The sequence below is a fragment of the Ahaetulla prasina genome, chromosome 8 (assembly GCF_028640845.1).
Source record: "Ahaetulla prasina isolate Xishuangbanna chromosome 8, ASM2864084v1, whole genome shotgun sequence".
Lineage (NCBI taxonomy): Eukaryota > Metazoa > Chordata > Lepidosauria > Squamata > Colubridae > Ahaetulla > Ahaetulla prasina.
Genome location: NC_080546.1, coordinates 72,566,732 through 72,591,605, shown reverse-complemented (window position 1 = coordinate 72,591,605; position 24,874 = coordinate 72,566,732). Strand labels below are relative to the sequence as shown.

Genomic DNA, 24,874 nt, shown 5'->3' with positions numbered 1-24,874 from the left:
CCCTTTTGCCTTTCAAATTACTGGAATCCTTTTCAATATAGTATTCATATTCCAGATGCTAGAGCACATTGCTCTGGTGCACATGAATGGACTCTGCAGAGCAAAGCAGATATCTCAAATCTAGTCTGTGTAAAATCCTGGTGCCAATGAAAAACAGGGCATCTTAATTCTCCTAGTCGCTAAAATATTTAACAGTTCAGGTAAAGCAATCTTGCCACAAATATCAGACAGTCTTTGCAAAGAGTTGCGGCCTCAGACTAAAAGCGTATCATTGTGCAAAATGTTTTATTTATTTGTTTGTTTGTTTGGTTTGGTTTTAATTTATTTATTTAAATTTAATTATTAAATTAAAAGTATAAACATAATTTGAATACATGTAAAGAGTAAGAGTAAAAAGGAATATTAGGAAAGGGACGGTAGGCACGCTAATGCACTTATGCACGCCCCTTACAGACCTCTTAGGAATGTGATGAGGTCAACAGTAGACAGTTTAAGATTAAAGTTAACTTTTTGTTAACTCCGATAACACATATCCAACATTCCACAAACGAACCAGCAATGACTGATGATTTAACTCATATAGATTTCACAGAAGACAACGTTGGTAAAGCTCTTCACAACTTAAAACCATCGCTTTCTATTGGACCAGATGGTCTATGTGCATATTTCTTAAAAAAACTTTCCATTAATATAGCTGAACCCCTAAGTATTATCTTTGATAAAGCTTTCACTACCAGTTCTCTTCCCAAACTTTGGTCACTAGCCACAGTCATCCCCATCTTCAAAAAAGGAGACCCCAGCTTAGTCGAAAACTACAGACCGATCTCCCTTTGCTGCGTCACCTGCAAAGTCATGGAATCTATCATCAATCAATCCATTACCTCACACTTAGAAACTAACAACCTACTCTCCAACAAACAATTTGGTTTCAGGAAAAAGTTATCATGTAACTTACAACTTCTCCACTGCAAAAACATATGGACTTCAAATCTAGATCAAGGCAAATCAATAGATGCAATCTACATAGACTTCTGCAAAGCTTTTGACTCAGTAGTACACGATAAACTTCTCCTTAAACTAACATCCTATGGCATCTCAGGAGCCCTCCACAAATGGATATCTGCTTTTCTGTCTAACAGACAACAAGTGGTCAAAATTGGCAATGCTTTATCAAATCCTGTTCCTGTCAAGAGTGGCGTTCCTCAAGGCAGCGTCCTTGGACCAACACTCTTTATTCTATACATTAATGATCTTTGTGACCATATCTCAAGTAATTGTGTTCTCTTTGCTGACGATGTCAAACTATTTAACACCACAGACAACACTTCTATCATTCAAAATGACCTTGACCATCTAACCGCTTGGTCTAAAAATTGGCAGCTCCAAATTTCAACCAGCAAATGCTCAGTCTTACATATAGGAAAAAAGAACTCTAAAACTAAGTACATACTAGATGGACATTACCTTACAGACGACCCCATCCCGTTAAAGACCTTGGAGTTTTCATGTCAAATGATCTAAGTGCCAAAGCCCACTGCAACTACATAGCAAAAAGCTCTAAGAGTTGTAAACCTAATTTTATGTAGCTTCTTTTCCAAAACACCACACTACTAACCAGACCATATAAAACATTTGCTAGACCAATTCTAGAATACAGCTCACCTGTTTGGAACCCTCACCACATCTCTGACATCAATACAATTGAACGTGTCCAGAAATATTTTACAAGAAGAGTTCTCCATTCCTCTGAAAACAACAAAATACCTTATCCCACCAGACTTGAAATCCTAGGCTTAGAAAACTTGGAACTCCGTCGCCTTCGACAAGACCTAAGTTTAACTCACAGAATCATCTATTGTAATGTCCTTCCTGTCAAAGACTACTTCAGCTTTAATTGCAATAATACAAGGGCAACCAATAGATTTAAACTTAATGTAAACCGCTTTAATCTAGATTGCAGAAAATATGACTTCTGCAACAGAATCATCAGTGCTTGGAATACCTTACCTGACTCTGTGGTTTCTTCCCATAATCCTAAAAGCTTTAACCAAAAACTTTCTACTATTGACCTCACCCCATTCCTAAGAGGACCATAAGGGGCATGCATAAGCGCACAAACGTGCCTACCGTTCCTGTCCTATTGTTTTTCTTTTCTCCTTCCTATATATGTTTATATGTGTATATATTATATAATCTTTTTGTATGATGTTGTGACAAAATAAATAAAATAAAAATAAAAAATAAAGTTTTGGGGGTTTGGGGAAGAAACCGCAGAGTCAGGTAGTGCATTCCAGGCACTGACCACTCTGTTACTGAACTTATATTTTTTGCAATCGAGTTTGGAGTAGTTTACCTTGAGTTTGTATCTATTATTTGCTCGTGTATTGTTGTGGTTGAAGCTGAAGTAGTCATTGATAGGTATCATGCTTATGCTTATATATACTGTTGTGACAAAATAAATAAATAAATAGACCACCTCCAAGATCCCTTCCGACTGTTATTATTATTAACAACAACAACAAAAAGAGAAATCATCCATCTATCATCTCTTGCCCGCTTCATACTGAAGGGAACATATATACTAAAATACTAGAATTAGTAGGAAACTTGCTAATGATATTTGATGTCTTGGTCTCTTGTTTGTATAACTGCACATAGTAAATATCTGTTTCCCATAACACTGACATATATATATTGTGCCCTTTTGTGGTTAGAACATAAATATGCCATCATGGATGGTTATGGAGGTCACACTGACTAAATTCCTGAATTGTTACTGATACCTCATCCCACCAATGACAGTCTCTGGAAATTGTCAGAGTCCATCATTTGATCTCTCCCCACCCCACTCTGGCTGAGAATGTGTATGTCATCCTCCAGGAAATCAAGTGGTAATTAAGAAGACAAATGGAAAAGATAACACCACAGAAAGAAGTCAGATTAAATACACTGACCCTTACTATTGTGTGACCTGATGTAAATCCAGAAGTTAGTTTACATTCACTGACTTATACTATGGGAACATGCAAACCAGATTCCAGAATACGCAGATGCCAGAGTTGAGGATTTATGACTTTTTGGGTATAAGAAGACATTGCTTTCTGTCATAAGTTCGTAGTTCTTCCTTGCATGTATGTATGCACCATTATGTGTTTGGAACAGCTAACCATTTAAGCTTGATCAAGATTAAATGCTATTTTACTCAAGCCTCTGTTTAAGTCTCTTGATTGGCAGTTATGAGCTTAGACATATTAATAAATGGACTTTACAATACTTTAATTGCTATGCTTTAAAAGAAAGAGAGGAAAAAGGAAAAGCGAATCAGAACAACAATAAGCAAGAAAATCGTCTATCCATGGTTCTTAAACTGGAGTTAATGGGGCAATTCGTAACTGCTTGTATGTGCGTCAAGGATTCTGCGGATGTCAAAATGCTTGTGTAAACACAAGAGGGTTGATAAGTGTGTTTTTGTGGGGGTGGGCGGGTCATGACAACATTCGAGACTGACCGTGTACTATAGCAAGGGTCTCCAACCTTGGTCCCTTTAAGACTTGTGGACTTCAACTCCCAGAGTCCCTCAGCCAGCGAAGCTGGCTGAGGAACTCTGGGAGTTGAAGTCCACAAATCTTAAAGGGACCAAGGTTGGAGACCCCTGTATTATAGGAATCTGTAATTGGCAGCTTATCAAAATGAAAATGGGCGCAACTCGGAACTTCCCATTGTTTACACCAGGGGTCTCCAACCTTGGCGACTTTAAGACTTGTGGACTTCAACTCCCAGAATTCTGGGAGTCTTAAAGTCGCCAAGGTCGGAAACCCTTAGTTTTACACCATTGCGCTCACACCGACCGCACATGGGCGTCCTTAGGGGAAAAAAGAAAGAAAGAAAGAAACCGCACAGGAAGTGACGTCAGTACAGCGCGCCATATTTTGTTGTCATCGGTTCGCGGCGCCGCACGTGGATCGGGGCATGGATGCCTCTCCGGTCCCGCCGCTGGTGGACGCCGACTCCGGCCTCGCAGGCTCGATAGTGGCGGAGCGGTTGCAGACGCTGAGGGTCGCCTGCGACGGGAGCGCCGATGCAAGGGCGGCGGGCCCGCTTTCCCCGGAGCGCCTCTGTGAAGGAGCCCCCGCCAACTCCTCGGAGCTTCCACGGGAGGCAGAGCCTCCCTGGGTCGCCCTGAAGGGAGGCGGCGATGCGGGTGGTGCTCCTCCTCACTCTAGCGCCGCCGCTGAAGAGAAGCCGGCTGCTGTGGGGGATTGCAACGGCCAGGCCTCTCCCGGGACGGGCGATGAGCAGCCCAAAGCTCTGGAGGCATCGTCGGATAAAGAGGAGGAAGCCAAGGTGGTGGACCATCATCAGCCGTCCTCCTCCTCCTCCTCCCCTGCTTTTCAGGGCGGTAGCAGCGAAGGGAACGGAGACCTCGATCGCCCAACGGCAGCGCTCGGTCTCCTAGAGGGAGAGGCGCTCCCCAAGGAGAAGCCGGCGGCGCAACGGAGCGAGAAGGAAGGGCCGTTGTCAGGGGAAGGTGGGGGCCGCTCGGAATCGGACAGGTGAGTCGGGGAGGTTCCCAGTTTTGTGTGTTCTTCGCGTTTTATTTCTGGTTCAGGCAGAGGAAGCTAGGTGTCATCTGTAATTATTTTATTACAGTAATAAAATACTGCAGAAAAAAAAACAATGGCTACCAACCTGCCTTCCATTGAGGACCTGTATACTGCATGGGTCAAAAAGAGGGCTGTGAAAATATTTACAGACCCCTCACATCCTGGACATAAACTGTTTCAACTCCTATCCTCAAAACGACGCTCTAGAGCACTGCACACCAGAACAACTAGACACAAGGACAGTTTTTTCCCCGAACACCATCACTCTGCTAACAAATAATTCCCTCAACACTGTCAAACTATTCACTAAGTCTGCACTACTATTAATCTTCTCATCGTTCCCATCACCCATCTGCTCCCACTTATGACTATAACTTTGTTGTTTGTATCGTTGCAATTTATATTGATTGTTTCCTAGTATGATTTGATTGCTTATTGGTACCCTATGAGTATCATTAAGTGTTGTGCCTTATGATCCTTGACAAATGTATCTTGTCTTTTTATGTACACTGAGAGTATATGCACCAAAGGCAAATTCCTTGTGTGTCCAATCACACTTGGGCAATAAAGAATTCTATTCTAATATCAGCCAGCTTAGGTGAGTAATAAGGCAAATAATGCATTGGGACTCTCCCCTTTTAAAGCTATGAGACCAAAGAGGTAATCCTAATCGCTATAGAATAGAATAGAATAGAATAGAATAGAATAGAATAGAATAAAACATTTTATTGGCCAAGTGTGATTGGACACACAAGGAATTTGTCTTAGTTCATATGCTCTCAGTGTACATAAAGGAAAAGATACCTACATCAAGGTACAACATTTACAACATGTAATGATAGTCATAGGGTACAAATTTAACACTTAATGATACAACATTTAATGATAGTCATAGGGTACAAAGAAGCAATCAGGAAACAATATCAATATAAACCATGGCACATAAGAATACCAGCAAAGTTACAGTCATACAGTCATATGTGGGAGGAGATGGGTGATGGGAATGATGAGAAGATTCATAGTAGTGCAGATTTAGTGAATAGTTTGACAGTGTTGAGGGAATTATTTGTTTAGCAGAGTGATGGCATTTGGGAAAAAATGTTCTTGTGTCTAGTTGTTCTGGTGTGCAATGCTCTATAGCATTGTTTTCAGGATAGGAGTTTAAACTTGACAGTTAACAAAGAACTATAAAAACTTCCCTTTCCCAGTTTTGCAGCAGTGTAGGTTGTTCTGCGACATGGACGATTTTTTCTTAATAGCCACTACACAACATGCAGCACACCTGACACAAGTCCCTTATGCACATTGTGACTTATTACTAAAAAGAAGATTCCAGTCCAAGTCAAGCCTTACGATCATTGCTAATGCTTTTTTAAATTAATGTGGCAGAACATATGTTGAAAAATAGTATCTCCCTTTGCAGTGATACTGATGCAGACAGTTCATCTTCTCTTTCCTCCTCTTCCTGTCCTCCATTGTTGTCCGATGATGATCAACAAGATAAAAATGAAAATAATTCTACTAAAAAAAAAAGTGAATTGACTAAAAAAGTAAGTGTCTTTGCTGTTGAAAAACAGATTTGGTGTTACCTAGGAAAAATTATAACCAAACTACATTTAGCAAAATAATGAATATGAGGGGACATCAGATATTGTGCAATTCGAGGTACTTTATTTCTTTGATCCTTCATATTAATGTTTATAGCAGACTTTTTTCCAATAAGATATTCATACTTAGATTGGCAGGGAAAACGGTTACAAAAAATCTTTGGGGTAGGTATTTGCAAGGTTGAATTGATAAATTAAATATGAACTGGTACAAAGAGGAAAAATGCTAGATTGTGCTTACTCACTCCCCTTATAAATATCTATTTTTTCCTTGAGAGTTATTGTTTTGAAGTGGAATTATTTGTAGATGAGGAATTGTATTCAGTTTCGCCATAGGTTCTGCTATATTTTATGCACATCCTAATTGATGTGAAATGATCTTTCACAGAAAAGTGTTAATAGTTTCTCTTTTGGTCAAGGCATGGAAGAAAGATGGGCTACAAAGACACAATTACTTTCAAGGTCTTATTTCCTTTTATCCTTTTCCTTGTTACCTTACAACCATGTGATGCACCCATTTTATACAAATGTATTCCAAAAATGCCCAATTTCCAGAAGATTGAAGTGGTTTTGACCAATTTTCAGAGTGCACAAGTACAAGCATTTTCTAGTTTTAGAGAACTGAAGAGACTTACTTTTTTGTTTATTTGTGGTTATCTTTAGCATAGAGCTTGTCCACATAAATCCTTAATATCAGTAAGAAAATATTTATACTGTAGCGACTGTTAATTAACTCAGGAAAAAATAGGATACAAGCCTTAGCATGCAAATGAATTTTTAAAATTATTTATTCAGCAGGAGCCCTCTCTTGTTGAAGACCTAATGATAATTCTTCCTGAATCTGTTAAATTAATGCCTTTTGGACAAGTTTCCAGCATTGTTGAACATCAAGGTAAGAAGATGTGTCGGAGTTTGCATTTTGTGTTCCCTGAAAATGTTTCTTATGTAGTTATTTATGGAGTATTGCTTAATACAAGAGTGAGCAATTTGTAGCTTTTTGTGATTATTTTGCATCCCCACAAAATATTTGATTTTCAATAACATTTTATAGTCAGTCCCTATCCTCCTAAAGGAAAATCTAGAAATTCCCTGTTAGGTCAAAAGAGCAGTCATGCACAAAATTCAGCAATAATTCCACCAACTAACATAGCATCTGATCTATTTTAAATGCATTATACAAATTATACCTCAATCATCTAGCCAAACTAGCTCAAAATTAATAATTGTTTCATTGCATAAATTTTATTACTCACACTAGGTCACATCGTCAGTGCTAGTCAACGTCTTCAAGAAAATAACCAAGCTCAGAGCGCACCATTTCAACCCTGAGCTACAAATATTGTCCTTTATTAATAATAATATTTGTTTTGCATTTATACCGTCTCAATAGCATTAGCATTTGCAGGCATTTCTTTAAATTACTTGTTTGCAGAATAAACCACGCAGGCCATTCACTATTCAATTTGACCTTTTTCATTGCAAATAATTGTTTCTGGTTTAAACAATTTTATTAGTTTATAATATAGCATACAAAGAAAATACAAAAATAAATAGGAAAATTAGGGAAGAGAAAAGGGAAGAGAAAAGTGGGGGAAAGCAAGGGGGAAAAGAAAAAAAGGATTGATTTCCGACTATTATTATTATTAATAATAATTTTATAATATTATAAAATTATAATTCAATTTTGTTTCTATTTCTTGAATTATTAACATAGACAGTTGTTAGCGTAACAAAATAATTGATAATAAACAGCAGTCTGGAAAGTTTAAATATTTTTCTGCCTCTCATGTGCTTATTTATTTATTTATTTATTTATTTATTTATTTATTTATTTATTTATTTATTTATTTATTTATTATTCATATTTATATACCGCCCTATCTCCCAAAGGACTCAGGGCGGTTTACAGGCATTTAAAAAACAGATAAATACAGTCTAAAAACAATTAAAAAACTTATTCTAAAAGCCTAATAATTAAAAATATAAGAATAAAACCCAATTTAAAACCCGTAAATTAAAATCTAGCTCAGTCCTGCGCAATTAAATAAGTATGTTTTAAGCTCATGCGGAAGGTCCGAAGGTCCGAAGCTGACGAAGTCCGGGGGGCAGTTCGTGCCAGAGGGTGGGAGCCCCCACAGAGAAGGCCCTTCCCCTGGGCGCCGCCAGACGACATTGCCTCGCTGACGGCACCCTGAGGAGTCCCTCTCTATGAGAGCGCACGGGTCGGTGAGAGGTATTCGGTAGCAGTAGGCGGTCCCGTAGATAACCCGGCCCTATGCCATGGAGCGCTTTAAAGGTGGTCACCAAAACCTTGAAGCGCACCCGGAAGGCCACAGGGAGCCAGTGCAGTCTGCGCAGGATGGGTGTTATACGGGAGCCACGAGGGGCTCCCTCTATCACCCGCGCAGCCGCATTCTGGACTAACTGTAGCCTCCGGATGCCCTTCAAGGGGAGCCCCATGTAGAGAGCATTGCAGTAATCCAGGCGAGACGTCACGAGTGCGTGAGTGACCGTGCATAGGGCATCCCGGTCCAGAAAGGGGCGCAACTGGTGCACCAGGCGAACCTGGTAGAACGCTCTCCTGGAGACGGCCAAATGATCTTCTAGAGACAGCCGCTCATCCAGGAGGACACCTAAGTTGCGCACCCCTCCATCGGGGCCAATGACTCGCCACCGATGGTCAGCCGCTGATTTAGCTGACTGTACCGGGATGCGGCATCCACAGCCACTCTGTCTTGGAGGATTGAGCTTGAGCCTGTTTCTCCCCATCCAGACCCGTCGGCCTCCAGACACCGGGACAGCACTTGATAACCGTTGGGGTGGTCCGCGTGAAAAGTACAGCTGGGTGTCATCCGCATACAGCTGGTACCTCACGCGAACCCACTGATGATCTCCCCCAGCGGCTTCATGTAGATGTTAAACAGAGGGGGCGAGAGGATCGCCCCCTGCGGCACCCCACAAGTGAGGCGCCTCGGGGCCGACCTCTGCCCCCCTGTCAACACCGACTGCGACCGGTCGGAGAGATAGGAGGAGAACCACCGATAAACGGTGCCTCCCACTCCCAATCCCTCCAACCGGGCGCAGCAGGATACCATGGTCGATGGTATCGAAAGCCGCTGAGAGGTCTAATAGGACCAGGGCAGAGGAACAACCCCTATCCTGGCCCTCCAGAGATCATCCACCAACGCGACCAAAGCCGTCTCCGTGCTGTAGCCGGGCGAAAACCGGACTGGAACGGGTCTAGATAGACAGTTTCATCCAGGTGTAGGGAAACTGATATGCCACCATACTCTCTACAACCTTCGCCAAGCCGGCGGGTTGGAGACTGGACGATAATTACCTAAAACAGCGGGTCAGGAAGGCTTCTTGAGGAGGGTCTCACCACCGCCTCTTTCAAGGCGGCGGAAGACACCCTCCACCAAAGAAGCGATCGTAATCGCCTGGAGCCAGCCTCGTGTCACCTCCTGAGTGGCCAGCACCAGCCAGGAGGGGCACGGGTCCAGTAAACACGTGGTGGCATTCAGCCTGCCCAACAACCTGTCCATGTCCTCGGAGCCACAGGGTCAAACTCATCCCAGACAATGTCACCAAGACCACCTCGGGCGCCTCACCTGAGTCACCGCAATTTTGGTCCAACCCGTCCCAGCTGAACGATTTTATCGTATAGATAACCGTTAAACTCCTCAGCACGCCCCTGCAGCGGGTCATCCCGCTCCCCTGGTGAAGGAGGGCAGGTCACCCGAAACAGGGCGGCTGGGCGGTTATCTGCCGACGCAATGAGGGAGGAGGCGTAGCGACGCCTCGCTTCCCTCAATGCCACTAGGTAAGTCCTAGTATAGGACTTCACTAATGTCCGATCAGCCTCTGAACGGCTAATTAATTAATTAATTGCTGCTTAATTGCTGCTTTCAAAATTCTGTTGCTACATTATCCCTTCTTCTCTGGTTTTACTGTAAAATATATGACAAATTTGAAAACAAGCAACCTAGTCAGGCCCAAAAATAACAGCCCAATTGCAGCCATAAAACTGTCAGGACACTCAAAATTAAAACAAATTTTTGTTACATATGTTTAAAACATTTTACATTCTTCTGTCATCCTTTAGATTTGTTTCTGTTAGATACTTACTTTTGCTCATGGATTTGTATGTTAGATCAGTCACAGTATTTATATAACATTTTTATAAGCATTCAATTTACAGAGGCAAACATTTGGCTAAGTGTATAAAAAGATAAGGTTCACCTTACTGTCTTGTACATGTCTCTTTCTAAGTTAGTTCATAGATGCATACGTGAATTCATGTTTAATATCTGGACCTAATTTATCCCTCTCATCCATCTCAAAATATGGGAGTTGGAAATGAATATCTAATAAATATGTCATTTACATATTTATTTCATTAGATTTTTTTAAAAATCTTGCCTTTATTATTTTTTATTGCTTGCCCTGAATGGCAAGTTTCCAGGAATTCTCTAGAGCTTTTGGATTTAGCTCCACCTATAGCCGTGATGGAAAACCTGTGGCATGCGTTGCCATATCAGTGGGCATGCCAGATCAGCTCTGGTGGGCATGCGCATGCCAGCCAGCTGATTTTCGGGCTTTCTGGGCCCACCAGAAGTAGGGAAACAAGCTGTTTCCTGCCTCCAGAGGGCCTGGGACGGGGTCGGGAAGGCCCATTTTTCTTTCTCACCTGGCTCCAGATCCTCTCTATGCATCTAGGGAGGGCGAAAACAGCCTTCCCCAGGCCTAAAACAGCCCGTTTCCAACTTCTGGTTGGACAGGAAGTGACTTTTTTTGCTATCCCCGGCAAAAAACATCACTTCCTGTCCAACCGGAAGTTGGGAAATGGGCTGTTTCGGGCCTCCAAGGGGGTGGGAAAGACTGTTTTCACCCTCCCCAGATGCATAGAGAGGATCTGGAGCCAGGTGAGAAAGAAAAATGGGCCTACTGGGCCATCGCGTGCCAGAGCGGGGTGCATAGAATTATGGGTGTGGGCACGCGCGCATGCGAACCTACCCCCCACTCCCCGTCATCCTGGCATGCGATGGCAAAAAGGTTAGCTATCACTGACCTATAGGATGTTCACAGTTTCTCAATTGAAACTACAGTTGAGTCTGCCCATGTCTTGTGAAATTAAGGAACTTTCATTGTGTTCTAGTTGCTGGCTAGTGTTCATGGATGCACCCTGCTAGTCTTCTGTCTTCCTGTCCTAGATAGTGGTGGTTGCAGTCTTTATTCTGTACGTTGTAAATGACTCTTGCTTTTTCTTCTGTAATATCTGAATTACAACCAGTGAATGTTATAATATAAATTGTAAGTCTAAAGTAAGGCTATGCATAGAACTAAAATGTTTTAAAACTAGTTCCATTTGCAAATTGAAATAGAAATTTAAACGAATTAGTTCTTTTTGAAACTATAACTAATAAGTTATCTATCATTGCATGTATGACAATTTATAGCCTTTGTTTTCAATATGCCTATGAGGTTCATTGATAATACTAATTAAGCTAATATAGTATACTTTACTGTATTAGAAGAATTTAGCAAAATATTCAGATTTTTTTTTCTTTTTTTTTTAGTAATAATAGAGTCTGAGAAGGGACTTCCTCCAGTGAATGAAAATACAGTACTTTTCAAGGAAAATCGTCATTCATTAGGAAAAGTAAATAAACTTTTAATTATTTCAGTGAATATTTTAGTCTGTCTTTATTGTTCCAGCATGCTTTCTCATTGATTGCTAATGCCATTAAACAATGTTTTAGCAACCATAAAAGTATTACCAGCATAAATAAATTTTTGAGACATATTACAAATAGTAAGTGTTCTTTAGAAAAATACTGTATGTTCTTTGGTTTGCAAAGCACATGTTGCTAGGTAAATTTAGCTCAGGAGTATATTTTTATGATATAGTACATTTGTTGATATGGCTTATTTAGCTTTTCAATACTATACTTATTTGTATAAGACTTGTCTTTCTTAATATTCTTGAAAAATATATGAAACACAAATAAATAGAATAATGGGTGTAAAAAATTAAAAACAGTTGCTAAATTTTCCTAAAATGATCCTAAAACTGCTACCATGCATCTAAATTAATCCAATTGTTAAATAAAACTGATTTCATAAGATAAATGCGTATGTCAATTAACAAGAAATAAGGTTAGAAATCAGTTAACTATTCTAGGTTGGAATTACCATAACTTTTATTATTAACTAGACAACCCTTGACCTTATTTCATACTTCCTTAAATAAATAAAGATATAGCATGACCAAAGTCAAAAAATCATTGGGAACACGAGCAATTTGCTGGTTTGACTATAGCTGACTACCTATGGCAAGAAATGGAGAACCAGTCTATCGTAGAGGATTAGAGTAGGATCGATTTACCTGATCTCCAGGAGCCAAAGGAAGAGGGAGTTCTACCTGGCCTCCAGAGAGTTACTTAACCTCTGGGGAGCAGTGTGGCAGCAGTAAAGTGACCACAAATTTGCCAAATTTCAATCTCAGAGAAGTCATAGGTCCTGGATTTTGGATGCATTCTTTAAGTCAGCCCATTTGAAGTTCAAAAACTGTTGCCCCATGACGCATTGTTTTGCCCAGTTAAGGGGTACAGACCAAGGTTTTTAGTAATATATACCATTCCCCCCCTCCCCCAAATAAGGCATTCCCTGATAATAAGCCCAATCAGGCTTTTGAGCACATGTCAATAAGGCCAACTGCTTATTTTGGGGTTCAAAAAAATATAAGACAGGGTCTTATTTTCAGGAAAACACAATAGATAATTACCAGTATATAGATAATTACCAGTTCACAAAATTGTTGAGAAATTTGAATTCAGTATGATATATTACAAGTCAAGATTTTTTTTAAAGAAATCAGTGTAATGTTCTTTTTAAAGCATGTTTTAATTAGCTCGGCATTTGAACTTGAAATTAGGCATTGTTATTTGATTCGAAAACCTATATTTTCTGTGATATTTTGCAATTTCCTTATCTGGAAATTCTGGCATTCCTTAAAAACTTACTAGTTTTTAAGTAGACAAGCTCAAAGAGCACCAAGGACTCCATAGTTCAAGACTATGAGCTGTGCATATTCCCTCTCTTAATAAATAATACTATTTATTCTAAATTGCTTTTAGAAAAAATTGTAAGTTAAATTTGAAGCTGAATTTCAGAGGTTAGAAAAATACTTTTATAGTATTCTCACTCCCCCAATAATTCACCTTTTTAAATGTCATCATGTAATTACAGAATTTGTTTTTATGAAGCAGTAACATTTGTTGTCTTGCAGATCTTTGAGATATTTGGCCCAGTGTCACATCCCTTTTATGTAGTACAATTTAATAGTCCTGAGCACATTCAGTCCAAAGATATTAAAATAAAAGATGCTGTATATTTTGCTCCAGCTGTGGAAAGCTTCACTCAGTACATATTTCCAGAAAAATTGAAACAGTAAGTTTGATGTATACATTCTTTTTCTATCTAATATTTGTTTGTTTTTTTGGGAAGTGCAAGATCTGTTTTTTCCCCCCAGATCAACCAAGTGTTGATTCATTGGTTGAGGCAGGAATTGATCATCTGGCTTGAGCTTGAGTGGGATGTTGTGGGCTGAGAATGTGACTGGCCCAAAGTTATTCAGCCATCTTTCATGCCTCAGGCGAGACTAGAAATCACAGATTCCTGGTTTCTAACCAGCTGGCTGGGGGATTCTGGGAGTTGAAGTCCACCAGGCTTAAAGTTGCCAAGGTTGGAGACCCCTGCACTAGACCAAATTGGCTTTCAAAGGTTGGAATATACATGCATATACACAAATAATTTGCAGATTTGAACAGTAAAAAAATTCTGAACTCTTGTTAGCGGTGTCTAATTTATTAATTATATTTTTATCTTTATTTAGTTTTATACTTTATTATTTTTACAAATAATGCAAGGTGGCAATTATATCCAACACACCTTCCGCCTCCTATTTAGGTCCTAGTGACCAATCTCTGCATGTTTAACTATATCTCAACAATTAAGAATTAAGATTTACATATTTCCTCATATATTTCATAACTTGATTCTGTATTTAGAATTTTGATTATGAGCTGGATTCTCTGCGAAGGCTTACTAAAGCAGTCTTCCTCTACTTGCTATCCACCATATGTTTTTGAATATAATCTTACCTAGTCATAGTAACTTGAATTATGATTGTTGTGACCACTATAGTCAGAAAATCATTGGTCTTCTGGTTGAGGAAAGCTGTTCTAGAGCGGCGGCCCCCAACATTTTGGGCACCAGAGCCCAGTTCAGTGGAGAGAGTGCCTGTCCACAGACCAGGAGTTGCGTTCTATAGAGCAGTGGTTCTCAACCTTTATAGTGCTGCGACCCCTTTAATACGATTCCCCACAATGTGGCGAACCCAACCGTAAAATTATTTTCGTTTTGAATTTATTGCGCCTGAAGCCGTATTGGCTTGCGATCTAAACTGCTTGCGATTGCCTTGAGGACGGAGGCATTAAAGAGGAGACTCCTCCGCTATTAAGTTTATCGTGCCTGAAGCCAGATTAGGCTAGCAATTGGGAGTGATTGCAGCTGGCTTGAGAGGGAGAGATCAAAGATTTCTCTCTTTTTTAATTCATTGCGCCTGAAGCCGAATTCGGCTAGCGATTTGAAGAGCCTGCAGCTGGCTTGTGGAGTCAACCATTGGAGCACGATTCTTCGACTCGCAAATATACTTCCCATATTTCCGATGGTCTTAGGCGACCCCTGGCAAATCGTCATTTGACCCCCAACGGGGTCGCGACCCACAGGTTGAGAACCGCTGCTATAGAGTGTCTCAAAATACACATCTGGTAACTTTCCAAAAGATTTTGCCATTTTCCTTGTGAAGCACAATGGCTTAGTTTTATTTTAAAGAAGAAAATATTAACTTTCAAATAACGCTAATATTGTGTGCGTGTACACATAGGAATCTATCTTTTGTTCTTTATAAAAAAAACACACCCTCTTTTGCGTTCTAGAGAAAAGGGATCAGATGCATCTTGGAAGAATGATGACGAGCCACCTCCTGAGGCAAGAATATGCTTTGCATACTGATTTTGCCCTTCAGTTTTTTCCCAATTCAAAATGCACTTCCTTTCTTTTTAAAAGAATAATAATATATGCAGAGAATATCACATAAGAAGTAACATTAACTTGGAAAAATGAATTCCTCCTCCTGGAGAATCTTATATATTTTTTTCCTGAAGTGATAACTTCAGTTTAACTTCTTTTAAAGTTCATTTGTTTTTAATAACTCAAAAAAGTTGTTGGTGATGCATTTCCCACTCAGATCTTACTATTATATTAAAAAAAAATTCCCTTTCTAAAGTCCAAAATTGAGGTCCTTACATGCTAACTTTCATTAGAAATTTAGGATGCAAGCCACAATTTTTTAAGGATTCTCTCTTTCCTACTTTATGTCAAAGTTCATATATTCAAAACGAACCAGATCTATCATCTGTGGGTTTTTGAGGGATTCTTAAGGAGAAGGGATTGAAAGGTTCCAGAAGTTCCCTTCTACCAGTATGATGAATACCATCCATAGAGATATGCCAACCTGCAGATCCAGAAACAGAATATTCTAGCATTCTCCATGTTCTATTCCTCCAAGCCACACAAGTCTTGTATGCTAAGTGCTCCAGTGGTAAAGTGACTTTATGTCATTTAATCTCTGAATTCTTTCATAATTGAAAAGTGGCTAAGAAGTATTTTGGAAATAATTTGGAAAAGGTGCATTGGGGTGAGTAGGAGTACAAAGATAATGCCTTTGCAACTTTTTAAGAGCATATATACTATATGAAAAGATACAAATCTTATAGACTTGCAAAGAAGTGCTATCCTTGTATGTTTATTTGTACTGTTCTTGGAATTAAATCCAAAACATTGCACTGTTCTTAGATAAATGGCTAGATATTGTGGAATTGCTATAAAATGTAAACCTTCACTTTTTTCTAACCTTCCAATTTTTTGTTTTATTTTTTTTCTAGGCTTTAGATTTTAGTGATGATGAAAAAGAAAAAATAGCAAAATCACACAAGAAATCTCAGAATATAAAAAGAAAGAAGCTCAGATCACAGCAAAATGATAGCAGTAAGTAGCTGCTTTTCTGAAATATTGAATAAATATTTAAACAATACAGAAATCCAGTTTTATATATTATTTGTTTAATGTTGATATAATCCATTCCTCACTTTTGACTTTAAATTTAAGAGCCTTTCAAATTTAGTATTTTTATATTTATAAGAATTACTCTTTATAAAAAGTGCAAGAACAGTTTTCTTCAGCTCTTCAGGCATCAAGTAAATAGAAATAGTGGGAAGCAAAAGAACTTTGGTTAACAGTTTTTGGTATTTACTAAGAAAAATAATGCTACCTTTGTCAAAATAATCAAAATAATGCTGAATGTGGAAAGTGGGACATCGATAATAAATCATGTATTATAAATATAAATGCATTTGTAATTGTCAATCTGCGGGTTTTTATATTTATGAAGAATGTCTTCGATAATACTAATCTTGAACTATTCACAGTTGCCTCTTTCCAGATTTATACTTACTTTATCTGGCCAACAGGTGTTAAATTTTTCTCTAAACACTAAATTTTATTCCTTTGCTGCAGAGTCTGTAACTAAAAGAATCAAATGCTACCTCGGTGTTTTCCATTAGGGAACCTAATATGTACTACATAATATTTAAAAGCATATGCTTTTTAAATAAAAATATATTAAAAAATAAACAATTAGTACACAATTTGATGACTGTTATATAGTATGGCAAGAGTTTATTCAGAACTTCGGTTTATTTAATTAACAGTGTAGTCTTAGGGAAAACATAGCATTATTTATTCCTTGTTTATACAATATTCATAAACTATTAAATTATGCTAATCTCTTTGGGTTTTTGTTTCCTTCTTTTAGATGATAATGGGCCAAATTATCGATCCAGACGACAACCTCCTTCAGAATATTCAGGTGGATATTGTAGAGGACAGCCTACCACCAGGTTTTCATGGGGCAGACCGCCTCATGTAGCTTCTTTTCCACATTTCTATAGACAGCACAATATAACTCCACAGTATTATTCCTCTGACTATGCACACTTGCAGAAACCACCTACTTTTTGTGAGCAACAGAGACTGGAAAGTATGAGAAGACATCAGTATTCCTTCCCACCACCATCTTTTGAAACTGTTAGTCATAATACAAATTTTCCACCTCCACCTCCACCTCCACCAATAGATTGGGGGTGGCCTCCTACATGCCCTCAGAACACCTATGAGCCTTTATTGTCTATGTTATCTTTACCTCCACCACCACCACCTCCACTGCCCCCACCATCTATAGAGCCTAACACCGGCAGTTCTCCTTAGGACAGGATATATTTTCAGACAACCTATACAATTAAATGTATATGGTAGATATGTTAATATTTTCTTATTTGCTTTGACCGAGGTACACTATTTTTAGTTATGTACAGAAATTAAAATGAGAATTTTGTATGGGATAAAAATATGGAAAGGTGTTTAGTGTCTGTTTATGTTTCCATACAAATATAATGGAAAAGGTATTAAATATTTATTTTTACTGTCCACATTGTTAAAAACTATTTTTACAGATTTATACAGGTCTCTAATGTGTATAAATTTATAATTTCCTCTGAAACAAAATTTCTTGTTTCTCAATGTAATATGTTGAAATTCTGTATTCTCTGTTGCTCCTTTATAATTGCTCTATACTACCATAGAAAGCATTTCAATGTAAAAAATAGATTAAAATCTCCATAACTCAACCAAACCTTAGCAGTATCCATGTCTGTAATATTTTGGTGGGCACATGCTTAATTGTGCTTAGAGAACATTCAACGAAATACTAGAAAATAATTTTAAAAGCATGGGAACAAAACATGTTTTTACTACATATCTATGTATACATCATGCTTATTTTCAACGTTAATGCTCTTTTGTAATACATTTGATTTTTACTATAAGGCTAAACTAATGTAGGTTTACCTGAGACTACATTATAGCTAACGTGGCTTATTTCTGTGTAACTACTAGTGTTACAACTATAAATTTTTCATTTTTCCGGCTTTTTTCACCAAACCATTAATATATTAACTTTTCCTTATATATTTATTAATTCATTCTTTATATTTGATCAATTATATGTCAATATACTTATTTTAGACTGGTCATTATATTCAATTTACATTTCTTCAGAATCCATTAATTCTTAACCTTCTCCTTGTTTTACTATGTATATTCACTGTAGAAATATATAAGCCGTTTTTGTTCTTTGAACAAATAATTCATTTCTTGCAACAATCACCACAGGAGTTACTATTTATCCACTGTAATTTTAATCCATTTTCTCATTTTTTTATTAATGTTCAGCCAAGAGATACCAATTCAATATTTTAGGTTTGGTTTTTCCATTTATGTATACTGTGGAACAAAGTTTTCTATTTTTCACAACAAACACAACTACTTTAAGTTTTGATACTTCAGTTTCCAGATCCATATTTGTTAGAATCATAGAATATAAATGTTGGGATTATGGAAATTCATCAAATTCAGCCTCCTGTTCTGTATGGGAATAAATTCTTGACAATTGAACATTCAACCTTTTGTTTAACCAACCCTAGTGAAGAATTCACTACTTTCTGAGTAGCATGATCTATGACTAAACAGCTCTTAACATAAAGAAATTAACTTGTGCCTAAACCCCATTGTTTCTTGTTTTGTCTTCTTGAAAAAATTGAATAATTTTGTTAGCTGTTCATCAAATTCTTGATGACAGCTCTTGCATCTTCCAAAAGCCCTTTCTAAGATTAGCAGACCCAATCTCTGCAATTTATTCACTTTTCATTCCATGATTCCTACTATGGTTTTTCCATGGATTGAAAAGATAATATTTTTCAAGACAGAATTCTTTTTTAGTTTCTGAAGAACCCAAGTCTCTCTACTCTCTACACTCTTATCATACCTACGCTACCATTCATGTCCATTATAAAATAATGGACATGAATGGTCATATTTTTCCTAAAGCCCACCTCTGATTTTTCCAGAATTGCCAGAATATGCAACAATTATCAGCATAAGATTACTGCTATCATATGCACTTACATGACACTAATTCATATTTAAATCAGCTTTCATTCATAATTAAACCACTTTCACTTTCTTGTGTGCATATTGTTCAGATTTTATTCAAATCTGTTACATCTTTTCTGTTAATTTCACAGATACGTTACTCATTTTATTACATCATGCTCTTTTTCTTTTACATTTTCCGCTTCTGAATCAAATTTCTGGATATAAACCATCATTGCCTCCTGAGAAGGAATTGTTATGAACATCTGCAAAAGGCAAGCATGCTAGACATTATATATCTGACTTATGATGACTTTGTTAGAAGTAAGCCTTCATTGTTTGCAAAGACAATTACTAGAGTTCTGATAATCATATGGAATAATTCATTTATTACAATAGCCAGGTCACCTCTGAAGAAACTAGGCATTCTTAGGACGTCTCAATTGAAGGTCTGTTACAACCTTTTACAAAGCTAAAACATTTTGCTATGGACATTTTATTTTTGACATACAATTGGTTGACATTTCACTCTAGTAGCCTAATTATCAACATCTAATCCAGATTTTGCTTGAATATACCTTGCCATAAATCTATCAAATCTATTAGCAAAAAAAAAAAAAGCTAATTGAATACCCTCTAATTGAATACCCTTATGACATGTATGATTTCCTTTGTAATAAGTTTAAGATTCTTACATATAGAAAGCTCTTTTTTAGTCATCAATACTCTTCACTTCTGCTGTTTCCTACTGCTATTTGTACATATTCACCTCCTTATCTTCAGTAAATTTATATTGTAATCAGCCTTCTTAGATATACTGTGTTTTCCCGAAAATAAGCCCGCCTCTGAAAATAAACCCTCCCCTGAAAATATTGAAATGCATGCGCAGCCGGTTCCTGCCATTTCCTGTGGTTAAGGTTAGGGAGACAGAGCTGGAAATAAGGTAAGCCAGCAAGAGGATTCCCATCTTTTTTTTTAATTTTTTAATTTACATTTATATGCCACCCTTCTCCGAAGACTCAGGGCGGCTTACAGTGTATAAGGCAATAGTTTCATTCTATTTGTATATTTACAAAGTCAACTTATTGCCCCCCCAACAATCTAGGTCTCATTTTACCTACCTTATAAAGGATGGAAGGCTGAGTCAACCTTGGGCCGGGCTTGAACCTGCAGTAATTGCAGGCTGCTCTGTTTTAATAACAGGCTTCTTACAGCCTGAGCTACCACGGCCCCTTGCTCCATGTTACCACGGCCCCTTGCTCCATCTTGCTCCATATGCCCCAAAATAATAAGACCTCCCCAAAAATAAGGCCAAGTGCTTATTTCGGGGTTCAAAAAAATATAAGACAGGCTCTTATTTTCGGGGAAACATTGTACCAGTCAGGAAACGCCACTGGATGAACTAATTCTATTTTATTGCAATGCTATATTAACAGAATCTCACAAGCTTCCCACTATCATTTTGACTGCTTAATCCATTAGGGTGGGTCTTTCCATCCACACATTATATTATAATTTAGCCCAAAGTAGTTTATTTACCTTCAGGGCTCTATTAATGCTTCAAATATACTTTACCGGATGATATACAGTAATGTGACTTGATCTTCATCAACCTACCTACAGTGGGGGAATGAGTATCTGATTATACCATGCTAATTATAAATGGCATTGTGGCAGGTACATAATTAAAATTCCATTACCTGTTTAATACCAAAGGGATCTCCATTCTCTGCTTATTTGGCATAATATAATCAAGGGCTGTACTGCTGATCTAGTCAACGAAGTGCTCCTATGTGGCAAGTTCATCAGCAAGTTCTGGGTATCTCTACAGATGCAATTTGTAAAACATTACCTGTGAATAATCTGGAATATTTATATACCCAAGTATTATTCTGTACTTTTAACAAGAGAACAACTTTTCAGAACACACAGGGACAAAGAAATATAAGTAACCAGGCAGTAAAGCTGTATGGAGCTTTGAAGGGAACTTCTCTTGCCAAGGTTTCAGTTAAAGCACACCTTCAAAGCAAAGGACCTGATTCATGTGTGGCATCAGCTTAAAATAGCTAGGCTGGTATTGAAGAGACAGATCAGGCTCGCTTCAGCATTTTGATCTGAGACTGAACTACTTGCTTTTTGAAGCAGTTTTCTTCGCCTTAGGATAGTTTGCTTCATTAGTACAAGTATGGAAGATCTCCCGTGTGTAATCTCTTCACTGTGTTATTTTCTTGTGCCCCTATATTTTTCCTCAATACTCTCCAGAGATGAATTTATATATAAGTATGATTTCGGTTAAGTGGAGCAATTTTGAGTATGCTGAGATACAAGCATCTGTTTAGAGTAAATTAATAGTTTGTCTGTAAATGATTGATGCGTAACTCCACAATGCCCAGAACACATTTATTATCTCCTACGTTCCTCAGCTATTTCATAAAATGGCAGTAGTAAGAGGCAGCAAAAAACGGGTAGACATATTTTATGGGAGTGAATCTACAGCAGCCTGTCATTACTTCAACATTACAATGTATTGAAATACAACATTACACTTTTTGTCCTCTTGTACTTGGATAAGTAAAGATACTTATTCAAAAGTAAAGATAGTATCTGCCATTGGATTTGATCTCTGAATTAGTTCCACTAACAATCAATGTAATAAGCTTTGGTTTGCTTTCTCATTACTAAGTATAGACAGTAATTTAGATTCAACACTGAACAAAGGGCACCTTCACACATCATTGCTCTCTCTCACTCTTTCTGTCTGATTATCCCGTTCTGAAGAATCTCCTGATTTTTAAGAGCAGCTGTCCATAAATAACAAGGGAGAGGAAATCAGTATTGCATAAACAGTTTTGTTTAAATACCTTTAAATAGTCTTATTAACATTCATGATGAACCCTGAACAGCTAGTAGCTTCTAAAACAATTTTAAATTCTAAAAATAAACCAAACGGAACAAAATAAAAACTGACCACTGGTAAACCATAATAACAGCTGCAGCAGCTGAATAATACATTTATGGTTCTAAATAGCAAGGTTTCTAGCAGCACCCAAAATATTAGCAAATAAACTATCCTATAAAGGTGTTTTGAAACTGAATTCTAGTTCATTCAGGTGAAGCCAGGGGTTAGAGTGCTATAATCAAAGACAAGTATGACCTTCAAGCAAAATGTAATGAAGCAGAGAATCTCAATCAACTGTGACTTCCTGGGTATTACATTCCCTTCCGTGTGACTTTCAGGTGTTTGCCTCTCAGCATTCAGTTGGCATTTATGAAGCATAAAAGTTATCACTGAAGGGCTTTGACGCCTCCCCATTTTAGTATTTTTCCTTCCCTTTTTTGTACTATTTGGATGCATAATATTTGGCAAGTCATCTCAAAACAGAGTTTGAGCCGAGCAAGTTCAAAACTTGAAACAAGTTTTTCCCCAAAAAATGGATGAAAATCAGTAATAAGCATTTGCAAAAAACCCAAATAATTTCTCATAACTCCTTCTATAATTAATGATACAAAAAATAGTAGGATATAAATTCCATTTTTATGGATGATAGAAACAATGTTCACATTTCAGGAAAGTATGTACACACCATAAAATCCTAAACTAATCCCATAGTCACGGTCTTAAAAATAGAATAATGAATCATTTGCTGCTTATTTTATTTTTAGGATGCTTTAATAACATACATTTCCAAAATAGCCATTTTTATATGAAGAGGCTTTTCTCAGATCCGAATAATTACTACACTGAATGATAAATGATTTAGATTATTCTTTGACAAACAATGCTTTTAATAGTTTGGAAATAATTGAATCACATTAAAAAGAAACTTCAGAATTGGAAAGTTATTCTGACACATTCTTTAAAATAGCACTAATTTCATATTTTAAGGTGTTGGTTACGACCTTTAAAGCGCTCCATGGCTTAGGACCTGGGTACTTACGGGACCGCCTGCTGTTACCACATGCCTCCCACCGACCCGTACGCTCCCATAGAGAGGGACTTCTCAGGGTGCCGTCCGCCAAACAATGCCGGCTGGCGGCCCCCAGGGGAAGGGCCTTCTCTGTGGGGGCTCCCATACTCTGGAACGAGCTTCCCCCGGGTTTACGTCAAATACCTGACCTTCGGACATTCCGTCGCGAACTGAAGACACATCTCTTTATCCGCGCGGGGCTGGCTTAAATTGGATTTTTAATGTGAAATTTTATTAATTTTTAAACGGGGTTTTTAGTTTACGGTAATTTTAATTTCAGGCTAATTTTAAATAAGTTTTTTAAATGGCATTTTAACCTGTATATTGTATTTTTTTTTGTTTGTTTACATTTATACCCCGCCCTTCTCCGAAGACTCAGGGCGGCTTACAGTGTATAAGGCAATAGTCTCATTCTATTTGTATATTTTTACAAAGTCAACTTATTGCCCCCCCAACAATCTGGGTCCTCATTTTACCTACCTTATAAAGGATGGAAGGCTGAGTCAACCTTGGGCCGGGCTCGAACCTGCAGTAATTGCAGGCTATTGTGTTCTTAATAACAGGCTTTTACCAGCGTGAGCTAAACCGGCCCTTGTTGTTGGTTTTATCTTGCCTGTACACCGCCCTGAGTCCTTCGGGAGAAGGGCGGTATAAAAATCAAATAAATAAATAAATAAAATATCATTTATCCATTACACACATTATGACTATGTGGCAATCATTAAAGACAATGATGTTTGCATTTTTTGGAATAAGACGAACCCAGAAGAAAGACAATTGCTGTTTTCTGGTCTTTTTGACTCAGTTTTGACTTCTGGTTGTCTTAACAAGGTTTTTCAGAGGTGGTTTGCCATAGCCTGCTTCCTAAAATTAAGAGAGAGAAAGTGGCCCAAGGTCATTGAGCTGGCTTTATGCCTAAGGCAGAACCAGAAGCTTGCTTAGTAAAAATTTGCCTTGTAAACTTCACCCCTGCAACCTGTAATTGTTTACAATTACCCTGAAGTGACACAAAGTCAGCACATATGAGACCCGATCTCTACCGGCTCCAGGATGACCACTGGTAACATACTACACATAGGAATTCTTACGCAAAATCTTCATGTTGATCAGTTCTCTTATTTCTGGCAAATCTTTTTGCTGTGTTTTGTTGTACAGAGCTGTTGTCATCTGTAAGTAAAAATGGATCAGATTATTCTGCTTCCCAAGATTATTAACCCAATTACTATGCAAAACAAGAGCTTCAAAGTTTCTAAATTATAATATTCAGTATAAGTTGTACTGTAACTATGTTAATGTAGCACTCCTTCCATTAGGGCAGCAACTTTATTTGGCATCCCAAAAATACCTGGGATATTAAACCTTTTCATTAGCACAGTCTTTTTAGATTATTTTCATGTCAAACTGTCAACAATAATCAAGAGATAATATCTGATACTTTCAGTGTTTATAGCTTCTGTGTAAAGCAGATTGAATGCATATTTATAGTGCGTCTTTGATTTCTATGTCATGTTCCTGGAATATATTATATCGTAATATCGTAATTTCATCAGTGTTGCAATGATAAAAGGGAATAGTTTAATTT

The 24,874-nt window shown here is 37.9% G+C and overlaps 1 protein-coding gene across 2 annotated transcripts; it reads left to right on the top strand.

Annotated features, from left to right (window-relative positions):
- Positions 1–3,910: 3,910 nt before the first annotated feature.
- On the top strand, positions 3,911–20,047 carry NAF1 (nuclear assembly factor 1 ribonucleoprotein). 2 transcript variants are annotated; one of them, XM_058193043.1, is made up of 8 exons: positions 3,911–4,553; positions 6,028–6,154; positions 7,010–7,103; positions 11,791–11,873; positions 13,503–13,663; positions 15,214–15,265; positions 16,222–16,324; positions 17,151–20,047. In XM_058193043.1, exons 1-8 carry the CDS (start codon positions 3,970–3,972, stop codon positions 17,600–17,602), a joined length of 1,656 nt encoding a protein of 551 aa, XP_058049026.1. In that variant the 5' UTR covers positions 3,911–3,969; the 3' UTR covers positions 17,603–20,047. The 2 variants fall into 2 exon arrangements, with proteins under 2 accessions (XP_058049026.1, XP_058049025.1); XM_058193042.1 differs by having other exon boundaries at positions 3,913–4,553; positions 7,007–7,103.
- The last annotated feature ends 4,827 nt before the right edge of the window (positions 20,048–24,874 follow it).

What these genes read in the sequence shown, in the direction of transcription:
- NAF1 (XM_058193042.1), top strand. Translation starts at nt 3,970, where the DNA reads ATGGATGCCTCTCCGGTCCCGCCGCTGGTGGACGCCGACTCCGGCCTC. An exon ending in GGCCGCTCGGAATCGGACAG is followed by an intron (nt 4,554 to 6,027) that starts GTGAGTCGGGGA and finishes CTCCCTTTGCAG; the next exon opens with TGATACTGATGCAGACAGTT. An exon ending in ATCACAGCAAAATGATAGCA is followed by an intron (nt 16,325 to 17,150) that starts GTAAGTAGCTGC and finishes TCCTTCTTTTAG; the next exon opens with ATGATAATGGGCCAAATTAT.